Genomic DNA, 15,471 nt, shown 5'->3' with positions numbered 1-15,471 from the left:
CTGGATTTTATTTAGAGATACCAGAACGCAGGGAGTTGAATACAAATACCTTCTGCTTCCAAATTTATGTCCTACTTTGTCTCGTTCTGCCACATAAAATCCCAATAAAATGCAGCAAGATTTTTTTGGATCATATTTCAATCATGATCAAAGCAAAATGAACAAATATTAAGGAGACCAAACAGTTTACTGGTGATATGCATCACATCTTTCTTTGTCTGTTTTATTAAGGAACCAGTTGGGAGACAGTAATAGTGACAGACAGTATTTCTACTTCACCAATTGTTCAGTAGCCACAAAGAAAATGGGTATAAAAACAAAACAACAATTCACATTCTTAATAAAAAGCAAAGACATGCATTGAATTCAAGCGATATGTGCAAAAATATGCCTAAAGTAACTTTTGACAGTGTTTTGTTTCAGACCGTCCTTATGGCAAACTTACTGGGCTTGCTTCCTCTCATGGACACTGCGCCGCTGCGTTTATAGTGATGGATGCAGCATCAGCTAACTAGCATGATTTCATTAATGAACACCAATATGTCCCGCCTCCTCTGCAGATACAAGAACGTCGTTTCTGTGTAGTGAAAAGTCAATACTGCTGTGGTTTGAGGTATGCTTACAGACCAGAGCTGTGCACTGGCAGCAGCAGGATTTTAGGATTTTCAGTTTTACAGTTTTCATCTAACTGCAGCTGATATTTCACTGAAATTCTTAGATATGCAAGTAAAAGAGAGTCTGTGTCAAATACGTCTGTAAATGATACGTTTTCACTGTTTGTTTCCAGGAATTTCAAGTGACAGCCTTTGTGAAATGTAACACATATCTGCATGTAATGTAAATGAGTCAGGGGAAGTTGAGTTATTTTACTTTTAAAGTACAACCCCCCCCCAAAAAGGATTCAAGTTTCTGCGTTTGCCTTTTTTTCATTTTTTTTTTGTTTCATTTTTGTTTTCAGTTTCTGTTGTTTATGAACTTTTAAAAACTAAAGTTCCTGAACGCGGTTTTAAGAGTTACAGTCAAATACGTGCGCATGTTAGTGCTAATAAGACAACCTTGATATTGGGCGTTAGAGGAGCCAAATCGACTTTAAGTCCAAAAAGGCTGATTTTTTCCCCTCTATTTTCAGTAGCTTTCAAGTAACCAATAAATACCATTACATAGTTAAAAACATGCAAACCTGAAAATGTGTCCTTCCATTGTCTGTTAATTATTTGCCAAGACAACCAGACAAAGGAAGATATTTTTATAAATAAAAAAAGCTAAAAACATATAAAAAGCAGAATTAGACTTAATGTTTTAGTCCTTACCCTACAGTAGATAATGCCAGTTTCTAAATAGCTACAAGAAGTTCAGTCATGATAACACGGGTTGAAGCAGTGAAGAGATGAGCATGCAGGATGGTTGGGAATGAGTGAGTTTATGAGTACTGATAGAAGGGCTGTTCGTCCGGTCTGAAGCCGTACGCCGTGGCTGGTCGTCCCGTCAAAGAGCCGGCCTGGTCAAAGACATCACTGACGTCCCTGAAACAGAAAGACAAACAGCTTTAATAAGAAGGAATGAGCAGATGAATGAGCCGTCCTATTTATTAAGGCTACAGTAAACACATTAAGCCCAAAATGATTCAGTTTTTAACTTTAAAGCCCATTAGGAAACTGGAACCTACTTTTGTAATAACTAGACCCTTGAGCAGAATGATCTTTATTTGAAAAATCCAAAACTCAACAAACATCATTAACATGCTGAATCCTACGCAATGTAAACTTATATTGACGACCTCACCCTGAGCCAACTCGCTAAAAATCGCTCCAAACTCCAACCCAAAGTTGGCAACTCTGAATTTTTTCATCGCAGTGGACTACACTGCCCCCCACTCGCTGACATGAAAACAGGGAGCTTGTTGACCATGTTCTGCTCTGACTGTTCATGTTTGTAAGACGGCAGAGAGCGCCCCCTCCTGGTGATTGCCAACTCACACGCCATGGTGCGAGTCTCCATTCTGAGGCTGCAGGTCGCTGAAGAAATCCGGGCTAACTGAGCCGTCTCCTGGAGTTATTCCATCTGAAAAGGGTCGACGGGAGCAAAAACGATTCAGTCAAGCTGCAGGTTGTATCAGTTACTGCAGAGTATCTTATTCGACATGCATTATTCTCTGCAAAGCGCATACCTGCGCTGTAGAACAGATCCGTCCTGTCGTTGTCGTTGTCGTAGAGGTACGGTTCGGCCTCGTCGACCTGGCGACTCTCGACCATCTCCAGCCACTGGTTGTTGTGGAAACGAAATTTCTCTGATTGGATCTTATACCCCCACTCCGCGTCATACTCCTGGTGGATGAAGAAAACATATTAAATACTAAAGAAGATCAACAAAGCGGATTTTTTTTATTCTTTATTTAAAAATGTACACGCAAATATGGGTCAGATTTCCTAACTAAGATATTTCCCTGGGCCAGACATCGTCTTTGGCCGATAAAAGGCGCGCAATACCGCAACGCACTCACTGCAGATTAAACACAGAGGGTTAGCGTTTTGGATGTGACGCTAAAATAAATATTTGTCAAAAGGGGTTAAATTTACAGTTTTCAATCATTTTTGCATGTCAGTGTCGATAAAGACATGCTGTATGTGTCAAGCTAGCTAGTGTCACTGCCCAAGAGACAAAACATTGTGGGTTTTCCACACCACCAAGTGTTGACTTCATGATTCTTACTGTTGAAGGAATTTTCGTTTTTTTTTTTTTTTTTTTGTTTTTTTTTATAGGATTTTCTGAAGGTTAGCAAAATATATGGATTTCTTTTCAGGAATTTCTACCAAATGGAAACCAGATGCGGCCTGCAGGTCGCCGTCTGCAGAGGTCCGACTTACAGCAACGATGTCGAGAGTGTTGTCACACACTTTCCTGATCTCTGCGTTCTTGTCATGCATCAGATCAATCAGGTAAGCTGGAGCCTCTACGGGAAAGGTTAAGGGAAAAACAACAAAGATCGCATTTTCTCGAATAATAATAATAATAATAATAATAATAAAAACCATCAAAGCATTTCGGTTTGTTGTCGATAATTATCGTTTAGGATACGAGTGTCTTTAATGATGACGTCTCGAGTCGCTTGGTGAAACACCATCTGGTAGAAGACGTACACGATCTGACACACAAACTCATCGTCCTCCTGGCGAGCTACGCAAAAAAACACGATCATAAGAGTCAGTTGCATATTTTTGTAATGTAAAAACAAAAAACTACAATAAAAGTAAGCCAGAACAACCTAGTTGCATAGGTTTGCAGGGCGTACATTTATACTTTACATAATTAGCTGAAAAATATAGATTTCTTGGATTCCTCTTGTCATCGGTTACAGTGAATCTGATTAACATGAAACAAAGTTCAGCCATCCTAATTAGCTTTTTGCTTTAATTAAAGCCACAGTTTGCAGAGAAATTATAAAGGATCAAAACTATCTCATTAGTCACAGCAATCAGTGAGAAGAAGGGAACTAAGTGATGTTGCAAAACAAAACGCTGCTCTGTCAAAGAGAATAGCATAAGGTGTAAAAACGTCTGATTGATGGTCTATAACCGTTCAGTGTGTATCCCCGCGTGTTTGTATTTACCATTGAGCAGCTCAATAAGGGCAGGGATGATGCCTGATTTGGCCAACATGGCAGCGCAGGCGTCATCTATGGAAACCGTCCCGATCATTATGACCACCTCCAGGATGAGGTCGTCCTCTGCCGAACCTGAAACGCAAAGTAATGTTAGCATGGGAGGTTCTCAACTCAACACAAAATCAATTCATAAAACAAAATAGAAACAAAGCAAAGAGATATTTAGATTTTATGATCAAAAAAATTCAGTTTTGGAGACAATTCTAAGAAGAAAAAAAAATAAGAAGAGAGTTTTTAATGTTTAAATAATATTTTATGACCTGCACCATCATAGGTAACCTGTTAACTTGATTAGCAGACTGTTCACAAAGAGCTACAAAAGGCCATTTCTAAACAAGCTTGTAGTTCGCACAATGCTGGATGTAAGCATTTTAGTGGAAGGTTAGCTGGAAGGAAAAAGTGTGCACAAGCAACAGTAACAACTGCAGCCTTCGAAGGATTGTGTTCAAGAGTTGTAGGAAAAAAATTTACAAGCTAGACCACAGCTTTAGTCACATTTCCATCAACGGAAATAAAACGATAATGTCCGAGAGCAATTCCTCCATCTATTTAGTACCTGGTTTAAGTTTGTCCTTGAGAAAAGGCACCAAGTTGTACTCCTTCAGCACCAACTCCCAGTCGAGGTCAGGGATAGTCAGGTTGGCCAGCGTGCCCAGACACTCCAGCACCCACTCCTCCTCTTCCTCGGTACGGATCTCTGCCGCCAGGTCGCCGACGTAGTCCTGAAAAGGGAAAACGTCCCAACTCGAGAAGATCCGTCACAAAAAGATTTACGCCATCAGCCGTGAGAAGTGGCGATTTTGTTTTCTCACAACGTACGCCAAAACTTACAATGAACAGCGGCTTGGTTGGGCCGTCGTGCTGGGAGATGTTTCTGATCATCTTCATCACAAGGCAGTCTTTTGTTTTCAGAGCTCTCTTCATTAACATCTTCAGCCCGTTTCCTTCAAAACGCAGAACAAAACCGGTCCGAACGGGCCTCTCCTCCACAAGCCGCCTCCGCAGATAAAAAAACGAAACGCTCCTGCTGAACGTGACTTACCTTCACACATGAGCTGTGCGTTCCTTTTGTTGGCAGCCAAGTTGATGCAGATGGAGATGAGCTCCGCCTCTATTTCCTCGCCCCCGTGGTCGTACAGCATCTGCATCAGCTACATCCGGACACAAACGCACAGAAACTTAGCTTGTTCCTACTAGAAAGAGTCCGTCGCTTTAAAGGTAAATGGAGGCCACTGTACCTGAGGTATGCAGTCGGTGTAAACAAACATGCCTTTGAAGCGGTCGTCCATGCTGACGTGGTACAGGATGCGCATCACCACCTGCCGATTGCTCTCGTCACCTGCGCGACGAAGGAACACACGGTTTGGACTCTGAGCGCAGCTCACCGTACTGCGGACGGCTGCAGATCGAGTCGGTCGTTACCCAGCAGCGACGTCAGCTTGGGCAAGAGCCCGACTTCCACCATCTTGGCTCTGAGTCCCGAGTCAAAAGAGAGGTTGAGCAGCAAGCGGAGAGTGAGGTTTAGCAAATCCTCGTGCTCACAGGGAACCAGACGCGCCAGGCGCTCCACGGTGTCGAGCTCAGCCTGCGAAAATAAAACGCAAGCAGTCTAGCGCTTCTGTATTCAAATCCTAAAGATAGGTTTTAAAAAATGTGGTGTAAAAATGATCAAAAATATGTAGGAGTATAAAGACAAGTGAATCACAAAAACTCATTTCAAGAGGGCACCGTTGGAAAATTCATGTTTAAATGCGACGTGCAAACTGGGGTGAACAGGTCGGATCTGTTCTACAGTGCAGGCCTGGGCTCACCATGTCATTCTTGTTCTCCAGGAAGATGGACAGCTTTTTCAGAAACGAAACCACCAGCACCAACAGCTCCTCGTCGTCGCGCTCGAGAACCCGGACCAGCAGCCCCACGATGTTCTTATTCCTCATCTTCAGCTCCGTCCTCGTGTCTTCAGCGAGATTCAGCAGGAGGTAGAGAGATACTGGCAGGTAGGAGGGAAAGAGGAAAATGAGCAGGGGGAAAAAAAATAAAAGCAAACTGGCCAAATGCTGACGAATGAGATAGCTTCCTTTCATCTCAATTTTAAGCTAATCATACCGTGAACCTTTCCATACTTTTTCACTTTAAAACGATGAATTGCTATGTATTATTTCATGTGGCAGATCAACATAAAGCAGTGCAAACTTGCAAAGGGAATGTAAAATACTGGTTTTCAAACTGTTTTACAAACAAAAATGCTACAAGAGTGGTGCCCGTTCCCTGCAACTGCAGCTGGAAGTCTTTTGAGGCAAGTCTCTACCAGGTTTGCCAATGTAAATTCTGAATTTTTTGCTCATTCTTTTTATTTTTATATATTTAAAAATGAGCATTTTTTTCTATTTGCATTTATACCCAAACCTGTGTTGCTCCGTCACATAAAATCGTAAACAAATGCATTGAAGTTTGTGGCCGGAACAAAGCAAAATGTGAAAAAATAAAAACAAAACTACGAAAACTTTTGAAAGGCGCTTGTACATCAACACACTTCTCACGTCAACAGTAAAGAAAAAAGTGATCTTAATGATTTTATTTAACCTCTGAGAAGCTGCTCCTGCTTAGCCAGAAGGCCGTGGTATTTCCTCAGAGCTTTGTCCTGATCTCTTCTTAGCGAGCCGTTTTCTGGTGCTGACTCACGTGAAAAAAAAAAAAAGCCACATTAAGGAACAAAAGTGTCATGTAAGCCAAACAGACCACACAAGAGAGGAGACAGACCGCTCAAACTGTAGCGGTGGATGATCGCGTTAAAAAAAAAGAGAGAAGAAAATAAAGGATATAAGCCTTGCTTTTCTTGCGCAGCTCCTCGCGCCACACGTCGTACCTCTTCAGCTCGTGTTCTACCACGCTCATACACAACGCCCCGATTTTATAGTGACTCACCACGGCGTGAAACTGAGAGAAACTGCAGCACAAGACGCGGCGAGGTCAAACAGTGAGGTCGGACTTACTCAAGGAAAATGTCTAAGCTTGCGTTTAGGGTTACCTGGAGAAGCAGAAGAAGATGTAAATGATGATGGTTGCCAAGTCGACACTCTGCTTCCAGTCCTCCCTCAGAACTCGGGCCAGAGCTCCCAGAGCGGCTTCTGTAGCGACACAAGGCCATGTTCATGCTAAACAACCTCATGTTTTCTACCACAATAGAAAAAAAAAATAGCAGCACCTGCAGCACAATTATGGAAACTCTCAGTAAGAAAAAAAACTAATATTTTACATTTGGGACTTAACTTTAGTACATTTATTCAGTTTAGGAAGAAAAATATTGTTTTTAATAAAAGCATGGGTGTAACAATAATTAGCATCCTTAATAATTTCTCTAAGATAAACTCAAAAGAAAGATGTTCGTAATTAATTACAAACTTTTATCTTTTGATCAGGATGATTACAAATATTTCATCAGTAATCAACATTTTCCTGTTTTCTTGTGGCATGAATATGACACAACGGCCCATTTCCCTTAGCAACTCAACGCGGGAAAGAGAAAATATCATTCAAGAAAACGGCAGCTTGAGTAAATTGACCCAAATCAACGGTAATTGATAGTAAGTCTGACTCGAACTGTGAGCAAGACGGTAAGGGAGGAGGGGAAAAAAAAAAGAAATCTAAAAATAACTGAAGCTAAAGGGGACATCCTCGGGTAACCATGTCTCCATAGCAACGGTTTGGTAGGATGATAATGTACCGTTATGTAGCAGCTCCTCCAGGTTGTCGGGGTTGCGGGCGAGCTGCAAAATCAGAGCGGAGCCTCTGATCTTCTCTGGGATGCCTTCGTAGAGCAGCTCAACATACTCTTCTATTCTGGTTATAGAGGCTTCCTCGTTTAACTAGACACAAATAATAAAAGAAGAGAAACCGACAGACTTAGAAGGTTTTATAACAAAACATTAAAAACACTTTTCTAGAGCCCAATCATTTTCAGAAGCACTGACACATTTAGTAAACGTTAATGTTGTTGTACCTCCATTCCTTCAAACGGTGTCAGGTCTTTGGGCTTCACTGCTCTTTTCTCTTTCTTCTCCACTGATCAGGGGGGAAAAAATGGTGAGAACCAAACTATATCTAATGTCAGTGAGTGCAAAACTGAAACGGACGTATAAATTCATCACCAGAGCAGGAGGAGAGCAGTAATGTCCATCTCACCTTTCCCATCCATTGGGGAGGATTTCCTGTTCTGCAGATAGTAGAGCAGCTGCTCCACCTGGGGCAAACGGGACATGGGGATGAGCTTACACTCCTCCACCACTTTCCTGGCCAAAGCTGCCACATCTGTAGTGGGAGAGAGGCTTTTCACACGGACACTGCAGGGGGGAAAAGAGGAGAAAGTGGAGGTTGGCAGAGAAAAGATTGAAGTAAACACTTATGTGAAGAATCTATTGATCTTAGGCGTTTATTGGCCTGTGCTGATTTTTCCGGTTTTCTTTAAGCTCGGACCAGCTATAAGTTCTATTTTGGACCGTTTGAATTTTCTTTGAAGGAATTAAAATGGCTAAATGACTACCGGCACGTGTAAAATTCAACAATTAAACATTGTGTGACGTGGGAGCAAAGCCGAGAAAATGTCCTGCAAGATCCTTGCTGATCATTTTCATTTGAATACATCTCACGACACCAAATAAGACAGCAAATGACGGGCTGTTATTGATGAAAACCAGACGCTCGCTCACATTTTCTGCCCCTCCTTGCGTTCCCCCAGCATCGGACCTCCGTCTTCTCCCAGAATGGACGCTTCCACCTCATAGTGGACCACCAGGGCCTTCTCTGTGGGGTGGACGTCCAAACTGCCTGCAGTCACTTTACTGCGGGTGATAATGAACAAACAACTCACGTTTTAAACATCTTGAAATCAGTTTACGGACGTAAGATGTTAAACTTAGAATTAAACAGAACAGTTAGTTCCCATTATGATAAGCTGCTAGCTGCAAAGAAAGCAACAATGAGATTTATTTATAGCATTTTTGGTTTATTTCAGGCAACAGACTTGATAGCTCTGTTGCCGTGGGGCGTGAAAACATTTCAGATTTATTTTAGTCTTGCAATTATTACTTTAACAGAAAGATACACATTTCAAGAAATACTGTAACACACGCGCACACACACACAAATATTCGTCTTGGTATGACACCAGTAGATACAAAAACTCCCCAACATAAGTGGCAAAGTTTGAGTCAGATAAATGAATCCATTCCCTTCGCACTTTAATTAACAATTTATAATGATGAACTCTATTAAAGATTTTGGATGTGTCCATTAATCACATGAAAATCAGCATTTTTTCACGTCTTATGTGTTTACTTACATCTTTCTTCTAGACACGCATAGATAGATCGATAATTTAATATGTAATATCATGTTCTCTAAGAGTCTGCTTAAAGTAATGTCTTATTTTCATCCATCAGCAAATACCATCTCAGCTCCCACAGGGAGACACACCCAGACAGCAGCATACAATGGATGGATGGCTAAATGACAAAACATTCGAGCTACATATTAACAATTAGCTGAACTCAATGCATTAATTAACTATGACGTAAGTACACACAGACACAATTTATTAGCTTTTCAGTTAGCCGGTTTTTTTCACTGAAGCTTTTAGCTAGCTTAGCTCTGACCCAGATTTAATTGACCAGGCATTTCCTCAATTTCAGACCGGTTTACAAAATGTTATTAAAGCTGTATTACACGATATAGCACTGGATGGTATTTTCAGAAGGCTTTTACAGAGCTGGTGTTTATATTGTAGATTACTTAAAGCCGATCCTTGAACTAATTTGAAAGGAAAAGCTCATGTTTTACATCGGCTGACAAGCAGCGCTAGCACAGACGAGGTGTTGATGAGAGGAAACTGCGGAAAAAGAACTTATCCTGCGTAAAACATGCTTCAAGTACGTCCCTAAAAAGATGGATTTAATGTATGCCGAATGACAACAATGGTTAAATTACAACAGCTATCCGTAAAATGCACAGAAACGTAACCAAGCAGACAACGAAGCAAAACTAAGAAAAAAAAAAAAAAACTTCACACAAAACTAGCCTACTTCAGGTACATTTCATCGGTAGTTACAGTTGCTATATCTTCGAAGAAAACAGATTATTGATCACATTATGTTGACATAAAAAAAACGATTAAAATAAGTCAGTTTTGAGTTCTACTGCTACTTACCGTTTGAGGTACCGCGCGTCATCCTGCATTTTCTCCCACTTTATAGTTTTAAGTTTTTTAATTATGGTAATAGTTTGACCACATCTGATATATTCCCTAATAAATCACGACTTCATCAATCGGCCAGCTGCCCACTGATACCGCTGTCAACAGAGAAAAATACGTTCGTCTTCTTCTGTTTAAATTTGACGTTGAAGAAACGATACCGCCACCTACTGCGGAGGAGGCAGAATAGCAGAAGTGCTGAATAAACAAGTATAGGAATGAATCAACTCATTGTATCCTTCAAGTCCTTTTTCTTAAAATGCTAACTTGCAGTTAATAAATAGGGTTAAATAAACGTTTAACATATTTTCTCGTCTTTTATCTTCTTGAAAGTGACAAGTATTAAAATTATTTCTTCTAATCTGCAGTCACAACTAGAAAAAAAAACAACCACACAAGCAAAAAGAACTGAAAATCTTTTTTATTGTAGTATAATGATAAGATTTTTATATTCCTCACACCCTCAAGTTTACATCTAGCTGCTTCTAAATTCAGTCAGATTTTGCAGGGTGCTGCTGGATATTTACTATTATATGTTTAATATATTTATACTTTATTCCCCAGCTCTGATTTTCTTCCCCTCTACACTCCTTTATCCTCCTCTTCTTGTTTTTTCTCTTTCTCAGGTTTCCGTCCCACCCGCTTCCCTTCTTTTGCTTTAACAGGATTTACTTTTTTTTCCCTCCTTTACTCCACTTCCCCTGCATCATCTTCATCAGCAGCACATGCGCTGAACTCCTTTTCAGGTAGGAGGCCGTATTCATTGAGAAATCCTTCCACATCTGTCGCAAAGAACTCCTCATTGAAGTTTTTGGTGATGGCCAAGAAATTTCCCAGTAATTCACCAGCTTTGTAAACCAGCAGAGTGGGAAGAACCTGGATACACGAACAAGGATATGCAAAGTGGGTTAACAGATTTAAGTATTTATGGTTTATCAACATGTCATAGTTTGTGGGTGAGAGAATTGTAATTGTAAAGTGGAAATGGATGGATTATTTTCAACATTTTCTACCAGTAATAACATGAACAGTATGGCACACATTTGTATTCAGGTCACTTTTAACGTGATACTCCTACATACAACCAGGTGTTTTCAGATTTATCTTAATAATCTCAAAATTACTGCAGATATCCTGGCAAGGGCCTGAAACTAAAATAAAATGTTTTGGTCAACATACAAAAGCACTACATGTGGTAGAAAAACAAACACTACACATTACACTGAACACTCCATCAGCAGGACAACAACCCTAAACAAATATACTAACTATAAAGGAATGATTTACATCAAATCATACTGATGCACTAGAATGGCCCAGTCAAAGTCCAGACCTTACTCCAGTTGATGAAATTGATGTTTACAGATGTTTTCTGTCCAATCTCAATGAGTTCAAGATGCTTTAGAAATAGAAACAGGTAGAAATTTCAATCTGTAGATGTGAAAGGTGGTAGAGACATAGCCCAAAAGATTTGAATACAAATCTCTGTTTTGATTTTTATATGTAAAGCATGATTCCTCTTTACAAACACGACAAACAATGTGTTGGGCTATCTTAGAAAATCCCAAATAAACCACATTGAAATTTGCTGTAACTTGGATGAAATTGAAAAATGTCAAGGGGGACAGATTTAGCTAATACCACTTTCCATTTGGAGGCTATTGTAGCAATCTAAGTTATTCTTCTTAGTATTATTTGTTGTTGTTATTTGTTGTTGTTTTTTAAATCAGTGAACTGACCTCAGAAGAGAAGCGTTCTGCAGCCCCTGTTGCCACGGCGTCAATGCGACAGAACTTGACGGTGGGGTACTCGGAAGACAGACAGTCCAGACAGGAGTTCATCTGCTCACAGCCTGCCAAAGGACACGTAACACCGTGTGGTTGGATTTCATAGGCGCTATGCTGAGAAAGCAAACCGTGTTCTTAATGAGCTTCCTGAAAACGCTAACCTTTGACACCATGCTGGTAGATGTGGACCACAACCAGGGTCAAACGATGCTCCTTCTCTATCACCTCCAGGAAGGCTTCTCCGCTCTCCAGCTCATGGACGCATTCAAACTTGGGACCAAAGCTGAGGCGCTCGTGCATTTCCTGCATGCACTGTTTCCTGTAGCGCTTCAGGCAACCCTCATCCTCCTCTTGGATCAGCTCGTACTCCTGCGCGCTCATCTGAAGTTGAAGACGTGTATCATTTGCAGTGGAATTCATTCGATGTGAGCATCTGAGGCTTAGTGGGATACCTTTCTGTTCTGCCTCTCCTTGTCGTCGTCTCGAGGATTAGACATCTGTCTCAGCAGCTCTCGCTTTTTTTGAGGGACAGTCTGATCCACACTGTCCAGTTTGTATCTCCGCCAGTCGTTGATTACACCTTTTGGGCCTGGAGGCATGCAAATACGTACATCCACAAACATGACTTCTAACACACAAGAAAAACCTAAAATATGTTCACTTCTTTAGATATGCGCAGACTTTAATTTGGAGTTCAAATTTCAAAGCTCACTCAGAGGGTACAGCAGCCTGTGTCAAAGTGGGAAGTGTAAATAGATGTACAAAAAGCTACTGCAAAATTCAAGCATTAATGGAGATACTTTTTCATGCACAGCTGTGCAGGTCTTTAGTGCTTATCTGGTATTTCTCTGACCTGTGTGATTTGCGGGTAGCTCTTCTTCTTCTTGGAGAGACGACATCCTTCAAGTGGCCTGCAATAAACAAAACAATTAAAAACCTGGTCCGTACCACATGCTAACCACTTCACAACAATTAAACACAAACACAAGCAACAAAAATATAAATAAGACTATTTTTTTGGCAATGTATTAATTATTGAAACAGATTTTTATTGTATTTTCCCATCTCCCATTCCTTTTTTCTCTTAATTTATGTATAATCAGCATAATGTTCCACTTCAGCTGCGTAATTCATCGCTAATTTAGGCTTGCTTAAATCTGCAAAATAGAAACTGGGCTTGATGATTAATCCTGTTATGAAATTGTGTTATTTTCTATCTACTTTTTGTGCTATGATAATTCACATTTAATGTTTTTCATCAAATTTCCACCAGTATGTCTATGCAAATACAAACAATAACATAAAGTAAAATAGGGGTTAGGGTTATTTTAGGGTAAGGCTAAAATAGAGTGAAGCTAACAATTAACCTTGAAAATATACAGTATTTCTTCTCTCATGATGCACAAACCAATGGAATCAGACATCCTGTTGTCACAAGCAGTTACCATGAACCAGGCTGAGGTATGCTTATCAGATTAGACTGAGATTACCAGTATGACATGCGCGCATTCTGAGGACATCTTCTTATGTATGTGCGTGTATGTGCTATGACGTGTTTGTATTTTCATATGAAGATCAATTTGTTGTGTTGATGCAAACTCAAATGATTCCATTAGAAACCAGTGACAGAAATATTTTATTCAATTAGATTGAGTTCATTTAAGAAGCACATTTGAAACAGTGTGAGTTCTTCCTGCTCACAAAATATTGACTAATTTAAGAGACTGTATAGTTTTTTATGCCTCCTTAATGACTAAACGTCATATTAAGATTATTTCCTGCACATGGTCTTTATTTGTAAACATTTCAAAAATAACTTGCATCAGTAACATTATTATTTAAAAGAAAAAAAAAACTGACTGTAGAGTCAGTACTCGTGTTCCACCCACTCAAAACTGAAACCCTTTACATGCACAAAAGAAGACACAGAAAGATGCTGATTCAGCTGAGCTGTTGATGACTACTGAGTCCTAATCTGCACCAGTCAGAAAACCGGTAAAGCCCATTAGTTTGAAGGATACAATATATATATGCATTTTATCATGTGCAAGTGAAAGAAGAAACATTTCTTCTGTGCAAGAAATGACTGATGCACAACAACTTAATGGCAAAATAAACCCTGCAAAGAAACTTAACGAAAGTGATTTTTTTTTTTTTTTTGCTGAATATAACGTTATAAATATAAGTGACGGTGCTAATAGTTTAAAATAAAACCTGCGGCACAATTTTTAAAGCAGGAATATAGTTCTAATATGACTTACTTTGTATTATTGGTCTCAGTCTGTTGAGTCAGTTTCTTTTCTCCTCTCAGTCCAAGTATTTACTGCCCAGCCAATGCTTAGGAGTGAGGGCAACAACAAGCTGGTCAGAGGGTGGGGACAGAGATGAGTGAATAAGCTTTCTCTTCCCCGTCATCTTCATCATCCCTGTCACTTTAACATACAGTCTAATATGATTAGGTATAATACAGGTGCAGTTTTATGGGCTAATTATCTAACCCCAATTAAAGAGTAAAATACTAACATCTGGAAAAGCAATGGCTGTTAAGCATCTGTGATCATTGATAGTGGGTGTTGATGAGTTTTAGACCGATCTACTTTGCAGAGTTGTTTTAATTTAGTCATTTTGGAAGGTTTTCAAACAGGAACTGTGTGGACTTTGACAAAGGCTTAGGGGACAAACTCCAGTTAAAGTCCTTGACAGACAAAATTGTGTCTTCTTCAGATAAAGATGTTTATCTTTACTAGATTGCGAATCATTTACAAGTCAATGTTGCCTTAATGGAAAGTGATTTTTTCTTAGTTTTGAACCTGTCAAAAATGTGGCTACACCTTACTTGTCTTGACCCAAGGCAAAGCAAACTAAGCAGCCGCTTAAAACCCCCGGGCCACTTAGGGGCCATCTCAGTGGAGCTGATTTTTAGTAATAATTTCTATGTCATTATAATATCAAAAACATACAATTTCACTATGAACCGATTTGTTTTTACAATAATATATATTTGATAATGGATGTAAAAATCATTATTTTATGGATAAAAAGAAAAAAAAATGCTCTTGGACCCAGCTGCAGTGCAATGAGCAGAGCATCCAAACGTCCAAAGCTCCGGTGGTCACAAGTTAAGTTAGTAAAACAATGTCTCAAAAAATGACTTATAATTCAGGGAGGGAGAAAAGAGGAAGAATATAAAAAAGCCAAGATAAAGGTTTGTTTTAATGTGCCTTGGTAATGTAATGAAAAAGATTTGTAAAACTGCTAGCCACCGATCATAATCGGCCGATTTTCGTGAAAAAGTGTATGATCGGTGATCGCCGATCACGATCTCTTGTTACCGATCACCAAAACGATCACCTTTATCTCACTTCGCAGCCTGAGTGTGCAGCGTATTTCCTCTTTCCTTCACACTGCGCAATCGCGCAGCAACAAATCCTGTCGTGTGGAACTTGAACGCTCTGAGTGAACGGGGAAGTTTGCGTGTTGCGGCGGAAAATTGTGTGAGGCAGGTCATAATACATCAACACAACGAATATAATATGGCATTTAAAAAACAAGCACTTGACGGAGTTCGGCTGTATCGAGGCTTAATGCAGGAACAAAAGGACATACGGAGCGGCCCGTAAAGCAGGTAAAGCAGCGCTCAATTACCAACACTCACCCGGATTAGCATCACAGTCAGAAAGCTAAACAAATAAACCGAAACAGTGATTCTTGAGAATAGGGACAAAATGGGTTTTAATTTTCCCATATTTTTTTTTTATTATTATTTCTCAACTTTA

At 39.9% G+C, this 15,471-nt stretch overlaps 2 protein-coding genes across 2 annotated transcripts; both read right to left on the bottom strand.

The window, feature by feature from the left end:
• Nucleotides 1-185: 185 nt before the first annotated feature.
• Nucleotides 186-10,047, bottom strand: LOC106920189 (kinesin-associated protein 3-like). The gene is made up of 20 exons (XM_014991052.2): nucleotides 9,864-10,047; nucleotides 8,368-8,499; nucleotides 7,844-8,001; nucleotides 7,662-7,723; nucleotides 7,386-7,527; nucleotides 6,690-6,789; nucleotides 6,484-6,608; nucleotides 6,245-6,343; nucleotides 5,473-5,651; nucleotides 5,084-5,246; nucleotides 4,900-5,000; nucleotides 4,704-4,812; nucleotides 4,493-4,605; nucleotides 4,218-4,383; nucleotides 3,608-3,733; nucleotides 3,076-3,174; nucleotides 2,865-2,950; nucleotides 2,168-2,324; nucleotides 1,977-2,061; nucleotides 186-1,523 (listed from the first exon to the last, which is right to left on the bottom strand). The coding sequence occupies exons 1-20, from the start codon at nucleotides 9,890-9,892 to the stop codon at nucleotides 1,421-1,423; spliced, it is 2,334 nt and encodes a 777-aa protein (XP_014846538.1). The 5' UTR covers nucleotides 9,893-10,047; the 3' UTR covers nucleotides 186-1,420.
• A 264-nt stretch (nucleotides 10,048-10,311) lies between these two features.
• On the bottom strand, nucleotides 10,312-14,349 carry pdca (phosducin a). The gene is made up of 6 exons (XM_014991053.2): nucleotides 13,957-14,349; nucleotides 12,549-12,606; nucleotides 12,148-12,284; nucleotides 11,857-12,076; nucleotides 11,648-11,760; nucleotides 10,312-10,784 (listed from the first exon to the last, which is right to left on the bottom strand). Exons 2-6 carry the CDS (start codon nucleotides 12,592-12,594, stop codon nucleotides 10,596-10,598), a joined length of 705 nt encoding a protein of 234 aa, XP_014846539.2. The 5' UTR covers nucleotides 12,595-12,606; nucleotides 13,957-14,349; the 3' UTR covers nucleotides 10,312-10,595.
• Between the last annotated feature and the right edge of the window lie 1,122 nt (nucleotides 14,350-15,471).

Source organism: Poecilia mexicana, unplaced genomic scaffold (genome assembly GCF_051168715.1).
Source record: "Poecilia mexicana isolate PSO_F unplaced genomic scaffold, ASM5116871v1 scaffold_17, whole genome shotgun sequence".
NCBI classification, from domain to species: Eukaryota; Metazoa; Chordata; class Actinopteri; order Cyprinodontiformes; family Poeciliidae; genus Poecilia; species Poecilia mexicana.
The sequence above is the reverse complement of the archived record's forward strand: the minus strand, read 5'-3'. Positions and strand labels throughout refer to the sequence as shown.